The 13,930-nt window shown below is 38.6% G+C and overlaps 1 protein-coding gene across 1 annotated transcript in view; it reads right to left on the minus strand.

Moving 5' to 3' along the window:
- Positions 1-13,930, minus strand: part of POLR3B (RNA polymerase III subunit B) — a 74,201-nt gene that overhangs the window by 53,128 nt on the left and 7,143 nt on the right. The window contains exons 7-11 of the mRNA XM_048075922.2: positions 11,305-11,396; positions 9,983-10,100; positions 8,869-8,977; positions 1,640-1,762; positions 2-118 (exon numbers count right to left, since the gene is read on the minus strand). Coding sequence (XP_047931879.1) covers positions 2-118; positions 1,640-1,762; positions 8,869-8,977; positions 9,983-10,100; positions 11,305-11,396 — 559 coding nt within the window. The remainder of the gene's footprint in view (position 1; positions 119-1,639; positions 1,763-8,868; positions 8,978-9,982; positions 10,101-11,304; positions 11,397-13,930) is intronic.

Here is a 13,930-nt window from a genome sequence, read left to right on the forward strand (position 1 = left end):
CAAGAACATGGGTCAGAATAGTTGATGCTAGCAGCTCTCGTGCTTCTTCCATCTTTGTTTTCTTTGGGCCTCCCCACATCCTTTGCCTTCGTACTTTGTTTCCAATATACTTCAGTGCCTGTCAAACAGGACAATTAACTTGAGTTAATATCAGAATTGTAACCTACAAAAATATACAAAGACATCTACATGCATTCCTCAATCAATCAGCACAATCTCACGAGCCACGGATGATACAAACTTCAGGCAAAGTGCAAAACACAAATTATGTAAGTGATGTTAATAAAAAGAAAAAAAAATTGACACAATTGGTTATGATAAAATATACAATGTTATTTATGTTGGTAACATTTGGAATTGGAAGCAGTGAAAGATTATGATTTCTATAATACTAAACAATGGACATTGCAGATATATAAGAAAAAGGACTATGTAAATCCCAAAGACATCTAGTTTATTTCATTTGACTTTTCATCTCCATTTTTTTGTGTACTTGCTGAGTTTAATCCAAGTGTTAAACAGTGAGATACAACCTAGGCACAAATGTTACTGTGTAGTGTCCACATCTGTCTCCAAGAGTACCGTGTAATCATTAATGGATTCTTAGTCTTACTAGCTTTCAAAGAAAGGGAAGGAATCTGCAGAATTCAAAGTCAGACTAGTTAAAGAAACAATCCAGGACCACACAGGGAAGTTTCTGTCTGGAAATGAAGCCATGCCCCCTATGCCAAAGAATTACCCTCTCCACTCCATGACAGACTATCCTTTCCATCTGTTTGTAACCTTCTTCCCAAAATAACTCAATTTCTTTTCATTTCATCTAGCATTTCTTGTATAGAGTAACTTCTGTATTTCTGTTTTCCTGCTTTCCTGGATGTCTCACATTTCTGTATGTTCCTCCAGCTTCACCGTTTTACTCTTCTGACCCTGAATTTATAAGGCTTTCATGCTACCTCTAAGCTGGAAAAGTCCCAAAAGATGCAAACTAGAAAGACGCTCACTTTAACAACGCTCAACATAACAAATGGAAAGATTTTATAATATTTACAATGAAATAGCAAGAATCAAACCTATCTTCAAGATCTTCCTTTAGCAAATTAATACGTACATACAATGGAAATGAAGCCAGTAAAATGGACTGCGTGCTGGCAAATTAAAAAAGTACATGAGCTGAAGAGAATTCTGGCCAGTCTTTAGCAGGATGAAGGGTGGCTGTTATACTACAAGAAATTAGAACTGGAGGAGAACATCTGCTCACAATGAAATGGTCATGTCCACGTCAATGGGGCTTCTAAGAAACAGGGGTATGCCATTTCTTAAAAAGTGGGAATTATCCTCAAAAAACTAATCTTATGGATGTCACTACTTGTCACATACATTAAAACATAAGCCTGGACTTCTGAAAACAAAGCATTTCTTGACTTTGTTTCTTTTCAGTTAGGCAATATAGAACAAAGCCTAACTTTTGCCAGGGCCTGTCGACCTTAAAACCCTCAGCTTAAAATACTGCCCCCCTCCCCCCCAAACAAACAAACAATCCACCTTGAAACACAAAGTGTATGTGGACTGCTGACAGAGCAAAGTGGTCAACACCATCATCTTTAGATTTTATGGCTTCTGGCTATGTGAAAAGACGCACCTGCATCTGTGTAAAAATCTGAGCTTTTTGGCACTCTTCCAGACTAGGAGCAAATGCAGCCATCACATGTTCCTCTGTGCCAATCATCTGTACAATCTCTTGGTCACTTTCAACACCCATGGCCTAGGAAAAGAAGAATAGACAGAAACAGCACAGGCTTTATGTTAACTCACTGACATTTGCTTATGCTAATTTGGTATTGTTTGTCTGCATTACTACTAAGAAGAGCTAGTTCTTCTCTCAGAAACCGTGCCATCTGGCACTGGCAGCACATATTCTAGCTATGGAAGAACCCGATATGGAAATCTTGATAAGCAGCAGGAAACACACACACACACACACTTTGGAGAATGTCTTTTTCTTCACTGACAGGAGTTAAATTCTGTGGTTTTCTTAAGAAAAATAAATACCAGGTAATAACAACCCTACGTGTGTTACAACCAAAACCAGTTCAGAACCTACAATAAAGGTGAAATAACTTAAAATATTACATATGGTCTCTTACCACAAGCAATTTTGCACACTCAATTGTCTATGATACAGCACGTTCTATTTGAGAATTTTTTACATTTTACCTCTTTTGCAGCTCTTTGCATTTAGAAGATGACTTCCCTACACAATCCCACTTGAAAGCCATTCTATTATTTCACTGATCCTTGGACACCTTGTTAGACTTTATGCTGCAGAAAAAGCTTAATAAACTAAGAAAGCGCTTAACAGGTTTAGAGAAATCTCTCTACCAGTAAGTGTTTCAAGGTGGCAGCCAGCAGTGAAGGCCTTTGTGGATTCCAGATGGTGCTAAAGCTCCCCCCTTCACACATTTGGCTGGAGCTCTGCCATATCAAGAAACAGAATAATCTCACTAAACCTCTTCTGTCTGAGTTATAATATGTTTCTCAGAAGTTTGTGAGGAAGTTATGTTTGTGTTCATATTATTCTTCCAACTGCCTGCCACAAAGACCATTGTAAATAATGGCCTATGTGGACCCTAGCGTTCTGGTTCTCGTTAGAAACTGGCAGCAACCCAAAAAGTTACATTTTCCTCAAAAATGCATGAATACCTTTCCTTCTTATTGCCTTCATTGGGTGTTATTTTGCTTAACGCCTAGCTAATGCTATCCCTCTGCAAAACTGTTGCCCTAATTGTGGAGTATCCAGCTTTTTCTTTTTTTCTCCCTTCTTTCTTTTTCAACAAGATGTGGTTGGTTAAGGTTCCTTTAACTTAAAACTGTCTCCTCAACTTGTGGTTTATTAGAAATTAAAAGCAGTGCAAAAGTAGCACACACCTGTAACCATGTGAGGACATTCCAGTTTCTGTGTAAAGCACAGATCACAACTCCACCATCTCGGACAGATTTGACTGCCAAATCAAGACAGAGTTACTTCACCAGGTAGGAGTGTTTCATCATAGCTCATTCCCACTAAGCAGTCATACTGCTGATCTCAAGGTACATTTCAGAACCAGAATTGTCCCTTGTGATAGTACTGTAGTTCGGATTCTGTTTTTCAAATATTATTATGCTTCCTCACCCTTTCAAATAAGGTCACACAGTAGTTAAAAAAAAAATTAAAAAATCTCAGTAGAGAAGTTAACAAAATCCATTATGACTTGAGAGCCAGACTCATACAGAAGCCTACAAAAGCATGAAAGCCTTACCATAGTCATTTTTCACACTCTTAGGACTTGAGAGCTGACCAGCAAACCAGTTTAAGAACCACAACTTGACTGACACCATTACTGCACTTAGCCTTCATAAGAACAACATTTTAAGGGAATTCTTTGTACCATTCTATGGACACATACCGGTAACACTTATCTGAAGCACATCACATGCAAGTCGATAAGCTATCACCCTAATTCTTGCCACCAAATTAATTTTAAGATGGCAACCAGACCGTAAGAGTCATGCAAAAAGTGAACAAAACAAGCAGGGAGAAAAATAAAATCATCCTGCAGTGTTATTACATTCATTTGTCCATTTGAAAACAGAAAGCCATGGTGAACTAAAAAGGGTTGATAATTTCTTACAACTTCAGATGAATACTCTGATTAAAAGTCTGACAACAAAAAGATTTAAACAGGACATACTGTTATACCAGTGTGGATTTTCTAGTTAAGGTTCACAGCAGCAAACTCACATGAGAATACAAAATTTGTGGGGGGGTAAGGCTGGGATCTGCCACCAAACACTGTATGCTGTATCGTTAGATAAATGCAAATTGGAAGAAAACTAATTTATGAGTAATGACTACAAACTTGGCCAAATAACTGAAAAAAATGCTGATACAGTAGCCTACAAGTAAATCCACATATTCCCTTATGTATTCTCTATAACCACGCACAGAGTAGCACACGCCAATATACCTACCTGCAGCATTAACAGAACAAGCAAAAGACACATGCTGGTTTCCTTTTTTTTTTTTTTTTTTTCCAGGAAATTCTGCCTTAATGTTGCACTTGTCCAAAAAAAAAAAAAAAAAAAAAATGAAAATCCCTCCCACTCCCCAAAAAACAATATTCCAGAATTAGCCTATAACATCATTACAGAGTAACACGATGTTCCTGGGTTGTTGTTTGTGTTACAGGAACACCATGCAAAGCAGAAGTGGGTCCCATGCTTAAAGTGCTACTGATCTGATCCCAGGACAAAGCTGACGGAAAGAGAATTAACATTAAAACAAAGCTAGAGACGAGTTCTCTTGTTTTGGTTTTGATTGGAAGGCAATGTTGCAAAGGGATAATTTTACAGGGGGGGCAGAGGGGAAGAACATGTTGCAAAGGGATAACTTAGCAGGAGCACTGAAAGGATTAGAAAGGAGACGGCAGCAGGCTCATGAAGAGCATGGTTGGGAAGTTGTTAGTTGATGGACATGGGACAAGTCAAAACAAACATTAACAATACTCATATTATCCTGAGTTCAAGTGGGATAAAGTGCTCCAACTGGGGTCAACTGCTTCCTAGGACCAGGGAGGTTCCTGTTGCCCAAAGTGCACGTGTGTGTGACAGTAAGCGTGTGTGATGCATGTGCACACGTGTGCATACACACATGCATGTGAAGATGTGATAAAGCGTGCATGAGAGAGTGTCAGCCTTGCTCTTCCTCCCCCAGCTTGTGTCTTAATGATGATGTCTAGGCGTTTCCATGGCACTTCCCTAGAATGTAGTTCTGCAGTCCATCAGGCTAAATTACAGAATGGAGACAGGCAGATGACTGGATTAAAAAGATGTCAGGGAAGTTCAAGGTTGACATCACAGACAGAATTGGTCTGGAGCTGTCATAATTCAAAAGATACGAGCTATGAAACTGCAGCCATGGGAGCCCCTAATTCTGTGGGTCCAGCAAGACCACCACTCAGCTGTTCCTCTAAAACTGCATCTTAACAGCTCCAAGAATAACACAATTTTTTAAAAATGAAGCTCGACTTGCTGTTTACATCTTTTGCCACAGGTCCTAGAGCAGCTCCTTACAGTCCCCACATAAACTGAAAATAATTCACCCAGTTACTGAGGTATAAAATTCAACTTTGAAGTCCCCCTTAGGCTATGTATAATTCTCTTCATTCTCCAACTAGTCCTGGTGCAGCACACAACCTTCATTTACCTCAGCCCCCAGGAGTATACCAAAACAAGATCAAATACCCCAAACAAAAATAGTCCTTACCTTCAAACAGCTCAAACTCCCTAAAACGTAGGGAGCTCCATGCAAAAACAGCAGAACCATCTCATCTGTAACCCTGATGTTTTTCGAAACAGAAACATCCTTAAGGACAACTCAGTATTTCACATCTCCTTTAACGCTCATTACCATCTAAACCTGAGTTCCCCCAAGTAAAGCATGTGTAGCTCAAAGCCTGACATAGATGAAAATACACACAATGCACAGTTCACACAGTCCTGTGATCTGTGCACAACTGACACTTACACAGCTAAAACAAAGGTCTCTTGGGGTTGCAAGTCAGCTGCGAACATCCTAAATATCATTCTGGTTGCACGTGTATATTAACTAATAAAGCAATCTTACACAGTAAGCAGGAAGCACGTTACTTTTGTCTAATGCTTCCCACTACAAGGAGTTCACATCCCTTTAAAAATCTTGACAAGTACATACTTTGGGGGCAAAACTGTTCACTTCAAGCCATTGCTTCAAACCAAAACCTGCATTTACATATCTAAGTGCTGCATGAATGCCTCTGTACCTTTCAAGTTAAAAGTTTGGGGAAAAATGTTTAAGCTAGCACAGCAACGAGGACGAACTCCCCCACATCTGAAGAGCAGACACTTCAAGTCTGTCCTAGAATAGTCCCAGTAACATGCCTTTTGTAGCCTCTCATATTTCATTTAGCTGTGGTCAATGTGTTAAACTTCATAAAATCACAACCTACATGTGGTCAGCACAGCTATCTGTTAAATCTTCAAATATGCCAGTCACAAAGATCCTTACAGGTCTGGATGGCAGAAAAGCAAAGCAGCAGAACAGCTCATTCAGGCTTGCAGTTTAGATGGGACTATGGATAAGGATGAACTGCAAGGCAGGTGCCCCTTTTAGGGTGACCCAGTTCCCCTATCTATCCAGGTCAAGGGACCTTTAGATCCACAGTACTATTCCCTTCCTCCCCATGAAGGAAAAGAAAGGGTGAAGAACAACATACATTCAGGTCTTTCCCTAAAATGTAGCCAAGGTGTGCCCATGAGTCATACCTGAAACATGAAAGTGATCTTAGATTCTTGTTAAAGAAAGCACTTTCTGAGTTTTAGGCCTCAGCTCTGTCAGTGGGTGGTATTTGTAATGCTCTCTTCTTCACAGCCCGCACTTTTAAGATGAAAATGTTTAAGGGATATTATTACCTCCACTTTACAGTTGCAGTAGCCTTAAAATCCCCACAGATCCCCAATACTTACTTGCTTGCTTTCCTATAAAACTGCAATGATATTCTGGAACAGATCTGTATCTTAAATCATTTGCAATGACACCAAGTCACTGAAAGCCACCGCAACTAGAAAGAGAACCCAAAATTGCCCACTTTTCTCCTACTGACTCTCCGTCGTCCCTGACAAAAAACTGTCTCCTTCTCACTAGCCCACGCACTGGATAGCTGTCCTCTACTAATTACTAAAAATTCTCTTAGTCTCAGTAAACACAGATGTCTCTGGAACTTGGTTGCAGCCTGGATGCTGGTCTGGTAGGTAATCCAGAGCAGTAGGTTTTTGCCATCATTTTCTCATCTTATTTTTACTCTGAAATTATGTAAGCAGTTAGTACAGTAAAAGTTAAGGATGCAAAGGCAAAACTTCAGGCCTGGGACTGTCTGTACAAATTTGCCCCTCACATGCCAAATGTAGACTGTGATCCCATGTCTACACGACAGGAAGAACACAAGTAACAAGGAAGATCCATGCTCCAAGCCTAAGGCCTGGGTCTCTGCAGAAAGGAATTATTCTCCTTTCTTCTCCAAAAAAATCTTTTAGGCATAATACTGCTGCATGAGAGAGCTGAGGCTACTCGGGGATCCTTAGGTAAGAAATTTTCCAGTTTCAGGGCTATAGCCTTTGTAACTTGACTTCTGCTAGTTAAATACAACAATACGATATCCACATTACAGCAGCGCCCAAGAAAGAATGGTCAGAAGCCAGTGCCTGCCCAAGAATTCACTGAAAAGACTATCTGGGGTTATTAGTTTCCAGCTGGAGACTCATCGAAAGTGGACAGAATATGCCTCAATTTCACATACCATTAAAAGAAAAAGTAAGGAAAAGGACCACTCACAAAGACAGTAAGTGCTGGTCAAGAATGGGACATTCAGAATCGTTAAAAGGGGTGCAACTAATTCTCTGCTGAACAAAATCAATATAAATCTTTGAAAAGTACTATTGCTGAGAACTTCCAACAACTCTAACCCCTTATTTAATAAATGAATTGAAAAACTATGTACCATTTATCTAGAATTTAAAAGGTATATAAAGGCAGGTGGATAACTACAGCACTCATTGTTAGAACATGATCAAATGGTCAGTACAATGCTGCTAAAAAAAAGCATTCCCACAACCTCCTCAAACTTAATAACTCTAAGCAGTTACTTTTCTGTAGGCAGGTATTTATCTACACCAGCAGGGGGTGACAAAATGTAATAAAAGTCTGTTAGTGAAGGTGGAATCCAGCTGTTTGGTACTTGAGCAAATGGATTAAGAGCTACATTAACACTTTCCTGTAATAGAAAAGTTGTGAATTTAATTCTGACACTTTTATGTGCACTGCTGCCCACAAATCATTCCTCAATCTCCTTTAACACTGGTCACTAAAAACGGGTGATCTCCAACTACTTGAAGAGATTAGTGTAATCAGAGATAACAGACATTTACTTCTCAAGTCTAAATTCAATTACTGAGCTATTTTCTAGTACCAAACCCAAACACTTCCTACAAGAAAACTAATTCTTACAACTCTCGTTCGTCTGAAGAGATGTGCTAAAACACAAAAGTCTGTAGTTGCCAACTCCAGCGTTATCAGCAGTGCTGGCACGAACTCGTTGGATGCTGTGAGCAAGTGCTGCCCTCTCCTGGCAATTTATTTCCTCTAGCGATTGTCCCCCCCATCTCCAATTTGCTATAAAGCGTTACAGTGAAGACAGTAAGGGGGCTACAGAAGTTACTTCTGGTTGGGGATCCAGTGGGGAGCATTTTAGTGCCCTGAGCCACCTTGCCTTAAAGGATTTAGGAGTAGGCCTAAGAATTGTAAGGCTTCCCCAAAAGCTGTTATCTTAATGGTTATAACTGGAAGCCATGTATAACCAGTTCATGGTTATGTCATTTCACCAGATCTGAAATCACAGGTATTGAGCATCGCAACAGTTCATGAGTTTGAGGGAGAACAAAACCAGAAATGAAGACCCTTAAAACAAGCTTGCAACACAGCTCATAAAAAAGAAACAAAAACCCTTCCGATTTTCTGTAGCAACAGAACCACAAGCAGCACAGAGGCATCTCACAAAGCAGAAAGAGGGTAGCAGGCATTTGTCTTGGCACAGCAATGCTCTCCTCACAGAAAATTGCAGCACTTTTTCTCCTCTTTGCTGTCCAACAAAGACAACTTCCCAGGGGAAAAAAAGCTTTCTTTCTTTCTCTCAGCCATATCCTTTGCGCGTATTAACTTTTGAGAGCTGCTGTCAATTTTCATTCTTGAACTACAGTATGGATTATTTTTTTTTCCCCTCAAGCCAACAGTTGTATTACCTTAAATATGATAGCAATGGGAATATCTTCAGACAGAGTGTTATGCCTCAGGTAAAATCTTCCCTGTTTCACAATCATATTTGTTCTGCTCTTCTTCTCATGAGTGGAACTGAAATTAAAAAATACGTTATGTGGAACAGAAAATTTGCACTGACACTCCTAGAATCTATATAAAATTTAGCAAGCTCAAGCAATCATTTAGCTGAATTAATCCCACCTTCTCCTCCTTTAAAAATTACATGAAAACAGATGGGCATGCCCCCTTAGCTCCAAGGTGAAAGGATATTATCATCCGTGATGGGAAAGGTCAGCACTAAACTAAATCAAGTAGAAGCCTGTACTTTTCTGAAGCATCTGTGCATGCTTTTACATCAACTTGGATGTAGCCAGCAAGGTCAATCTGTGCACAAGTCCTGTGGCAACAACAGTAACAAGATAACAATACTTCCAGTTGTACTTGTAACCTTATCTAGGCTTACCAGGGAACAGTAAAGTAGCTAGGAAAGATGTGAGAGGCCTTTAGCCCTCACGCCAAACTGACAAACACCATATTATACCAGCATACAGCTTGAAAACATGACCAAAAGGCAACTAATACATAAATAAAACTCAGTCAAGGAGGAAAGGCCAAACTTAGACTACCTGGCCATTTTCAATAATTTGTGCAGTACAAAAACTTTTGATTTTGGTTTCTTTCTCAACAGCCTTTAAAAGCTTTTAGAGCCATTTGACAGAGAGAGTTAGACAAAAGGTTACATCCTGTTTCTACCACTGTGACTTCATGTTACTTGCTACAAAATGAGGACAGACACCATCAATTAAAAGGTGCGCTGTGTTATGTTAAAAATTAGAACTTGCTTTTCCTAGTCTGGGATGAATACTGAATCATATAAGCAACTCCCACTGATCTTTGTGGGAATACACTACTAACAGATTTGGGGATTGGTGTCTTAGCATACAAAACAATGGCAGCAAGAGAGGGCCAGTGGATGTTTACAGCTTTTTGCCATTAAACTATTTTAGGAAGAAAACTACACAGCTACTTCAGCTACAACAACAAACTTATAAAACTTCATTTTTATCTCCTTTATGTAACTGCAGGCATTTACTATACCTGGTAACAGAAGCACCAACTGTGCCTTTTCTATCAGCTTCCACAATGATTCTGTTTTTGGATAACTGCTCTTGAATAAGAATGACTTTCTCTACACCTTTAACAATGAAATAGCCACCTATTCAATAGAAAAGAAAGATTTTGCATGTCAATAGTCTTGTACCTTACTCACCTCTTTCAATATGTCTTTGAATACAAATTATTACAAAGCAAACAGCAAGTACATAAAGGACAAAACAGGAGAGCAAATTATCTCTTAAAACAGTGAACAAACTCTGCGTACAACCTATGATAACTAAGAAAACGTTCCATTAGACTAAACAGAACTTTTGCCGGGCTCACACACAGTATCTGGGATCTAAGAATTTGTTTGGAAAGTACTTGGACAGAGTAAAAGTGGCCAGAAAAACTCTCAGTCAGACTAACACTGAAAAGCTGAATAAGAAAAACAGAACCAAACAGAACAAAAAAACTGTAAAGTAAGCATACTTATTTAAGGATGTTACAGAATTATTATTTCTAAGAATTGGATAAAATATTGCCTACCAGAAGAATATATCTTAAAGACATCGAAAAAGAACTGGCCATTTCAGGTACTTGGTATCAAATACAAAGAGTAAGTCTTCCATAGTTACCGACTTGCTCTCTCCAGCACTTCAACAAGAAATTTATTTGAAATACATTTTAAAAGGTAATATAAATGCCTTTGTTGTATCTAAGACAATCTAAGGAATCTGCACATAAGCCACGTTCGATTCCTCTCTTAAACTGTAGCTAGCTACTAATGCTTGTCCAGCACAGCATATCACTGTATCTTGCCATCACAAGCAAGCACAGCACAGATAAAAAGCAAAGAACTTCCTCGTTATAACCCTTCATCACCTCTGTATGTATCAAATATTATCATATAATATTTTTCTCACTTTACAGAATGCAGCAAATGAGGATTCCAGCTCTGGAGGATACCATTATACTTCCCTCTTCCCTGATCCATTTCATTTCCATGAACTAACTCCACCTCTGCTCCCATGTAACACATCACGGTACAACACCATACGCACATCTCAACTTTTTCAAAATTTTGTAGTATTATTTTTGTGGTTGAAAGCTCTGTCTGCAAATGCAAGCATTCCATGTTGTCGACTATTTCTTATTGTTTTCAAAAGCCTGTTGATTTTTTTTTAGTTACAGGCATAAATTTGAGAAGTTCTCACACTGACTTCACAGTGGCAGGAACCATACCGATGGGGTACATTCCTCTGCTGAAAAGGATTTAACACTGTAAGCCAAGATGGGTAAAAGGAACTTGAAGACAAATGTACCTGGATCTAAGGGACATTCATTAAGTTTTGCAAATTCTGCTGGAGTTTTCCCAGTAAGAACGCAATTGGAGCTACGCAGCATGATAGGCATTCTGCAAGGAAGACAGAAAAAATATGAATAGTCAAATTCAGAACAATGATCAACATGATTTCCCATGTTGCGATCGCACCTCCTTGTTGCAGAGAGATAGCTTCTGTAATACATAGTCTAGGCATGAAGTTTCCCTGGAAGTAGCTCTGATTTCTCTGGTGTCTTAGTACAGAAGCCTGCAGCAAACAGTTTATGAAGCAACATGTAGTGGTAAAAAAATATTCCAAGAAATTAAAAATTAATCAATATTCCTTGAGAGTTTAAAAAGAAAAAAAAATGGGGGGGGGAGGGGAGGGGGACAGGACAACTAAAGATGCGCAGACTGGGTATAAAGCAAAACCATGAGGACAGTCAAGCAGTGGAACAAGCTGCACAAAGTAGTTGGGCAGTCTCCATCCATGGATGTCTTCAAGACCTGACAGATAAAGCACTGAATAACCTAGTCCAATCACAGAGTTGACCATGTTTTGAGCAGGAAGCTGGACCAGAGACCTCTGGAGGTCTCCTCCAACCTGAATTATTCTATGGATCCTATGATGAAGTCAGGGAATGTTCAAATTTACGTGACTTTGTGTGATTACATGGCAGTCTTCCTAGCAGTTTGGCTTATTCAATAACTACAGTAGCAACAATTTTGCATTTCTTAGTAAAAAGAGTAATAGTCAGCTTCTGATACACCTTTCCACTCTTATATTTTTCACTGAAACTTTTCAAATAGTTCACACTTAACTTCTAACAAAAAATTACATTTTGCGTAAGATAAAATCAGCTCACCTCTACACCTAACAAAAGACCTCCGTGCCCTTTAGTCTTCCTCTACAAAAAGTGGACTTTCTATAAAACATTACAGAACTTCATTCCTTAGCAGAGAGTCTCTGTAAGATCTATGTTTCATATACGTTCTGAGATAAAGCTTAAATATGGGTGAAAATCTATTTCTACTATGTAACTGTCCTGGTTTCGACTAGGATAGAGTTAATTTTCCTCCTAGTAGCTGGTAGGGTGCTGTGTTTTGGATTTAGGATGAGAATAATGTTGATATCACACTGATGTTTTAATTGTTGCAGAGCAGTGCTTACACTAAGCCAAGGACTTTTCAGCTTCTTGCTCTGTCCTGCCAGTGGGCAGGCTGTCGGCCAGGTTAAACCACAACAGTAACCTCAGAAATATTTCATCCAAAATTACTCCAACAGAAATTAAGATTAGGCAGTTCTTCCTGATTTTTTTTTCATTTCTTTTATTCAGATCTTATCAATTATTCGGATTTCTTGACTATTTTCATATTCTTATACCTTAAAAGGAAACAGATTACTCAAAATTCTGTGTTTCTGAAAAGGAGAAAACACTCCAATGCTCTATATAGATAATCTGTTTGTTTCAGTCACTGCACTGAGAAAGCAGTTCCTGGAGATAATAAGCCTCATATGACAATCATAATCTTGTATCACACACGATAAGCCTGATATGTTGACTATTTACATCAGAAATACTAACTAGTTGGCATAAGGAAACTCAAAACGGAGGATGCAAATGCCATCACTGAAAACTCAAGAAAAACAGATGTCACTAAGTAACTATTCTCTATTTCTCTTACAAGCACTAAAATATTTTGCAGACAGTAGAAGACACTATAGAAAGTCATTCACTTTATGAGGGCAGAATGTATTTTCTTAAAAAAAATCTGAAGTTATCATGAAGAATGGGAACAACAAAAAAAGGAAAATAAAGATATCAAATTTCTGTGCAATAAAGACACTAATTCAGAATGCTATTAAGCATTCAAAGGAAGTTTTCCTTTTTACTTAAAGACACAAAGATGTTGCCTTGTTTGTTTTTTGTTGTTGTTTCTAAAACAGGTAAGTTATCAGTGATTCCACAAAAAAAAAAAAATTTAAAAGAGGAAAGAACCTACAGCTCTTCTGTCCCAGTCTGAATTGCATGCCAAGCAAGAGCACTGTATATAGAATCACAGAATCATTAAGGCTGGAAAAGACTGCTGAGATCATCTGGTCCAACCATCGCCCTACCACCAATATCGCCCACTAGACCATGTCACGAAGCACAACATCCAAGATGCACTCACCTGAGGAAAGGACACTGGCATAATACTAGGCCTAGATGAACAAAATTACTTTCCATGGAAATAATAACTGGATATTAGCAGATTTAAACAGCAAAAATACTTTTTGCAGGTAGGCCCTTAAAATCAGTTTTATGACATAACTTTATTTTTTAATGGAGAATGTATACTTTTTTTGCAGTAACTTCACCTCGAAGGAGAAAGAGAAGAATTTACAGGAATGGGTCCACATCTAAGATCCAGAGCACTGTTGTAATGCAGTAATTTAGTCTTTTCCAGTATATTATGGATGCTTTACAAGTATTCTTCAACCCACTTTTTTGTTTGTTTGTTTTTAGAGAGACGAAGACAAATGTCTAGGCTATTTTTTTTTCCTTCAGCTATGATTTAACATTTAAAGTACTGTGTACAAATTGATAACAAATATTTTAGTGAAAAAGCATTTTACATGAACT

This window comes from Anser cygnoides, chromosome 1, assembly GCF_040182565.1.
Source record: "Anser cygnoides isolate HZ-2024a breed goose chromosome 1, Taihu_goose_T2T_genome, whole genome shotgun sequence".
NCBI lineage: Eukaryota > Metazoa > Chordata > Aves > Anseriformes > Anatidae > Anser > Anser cygnoides.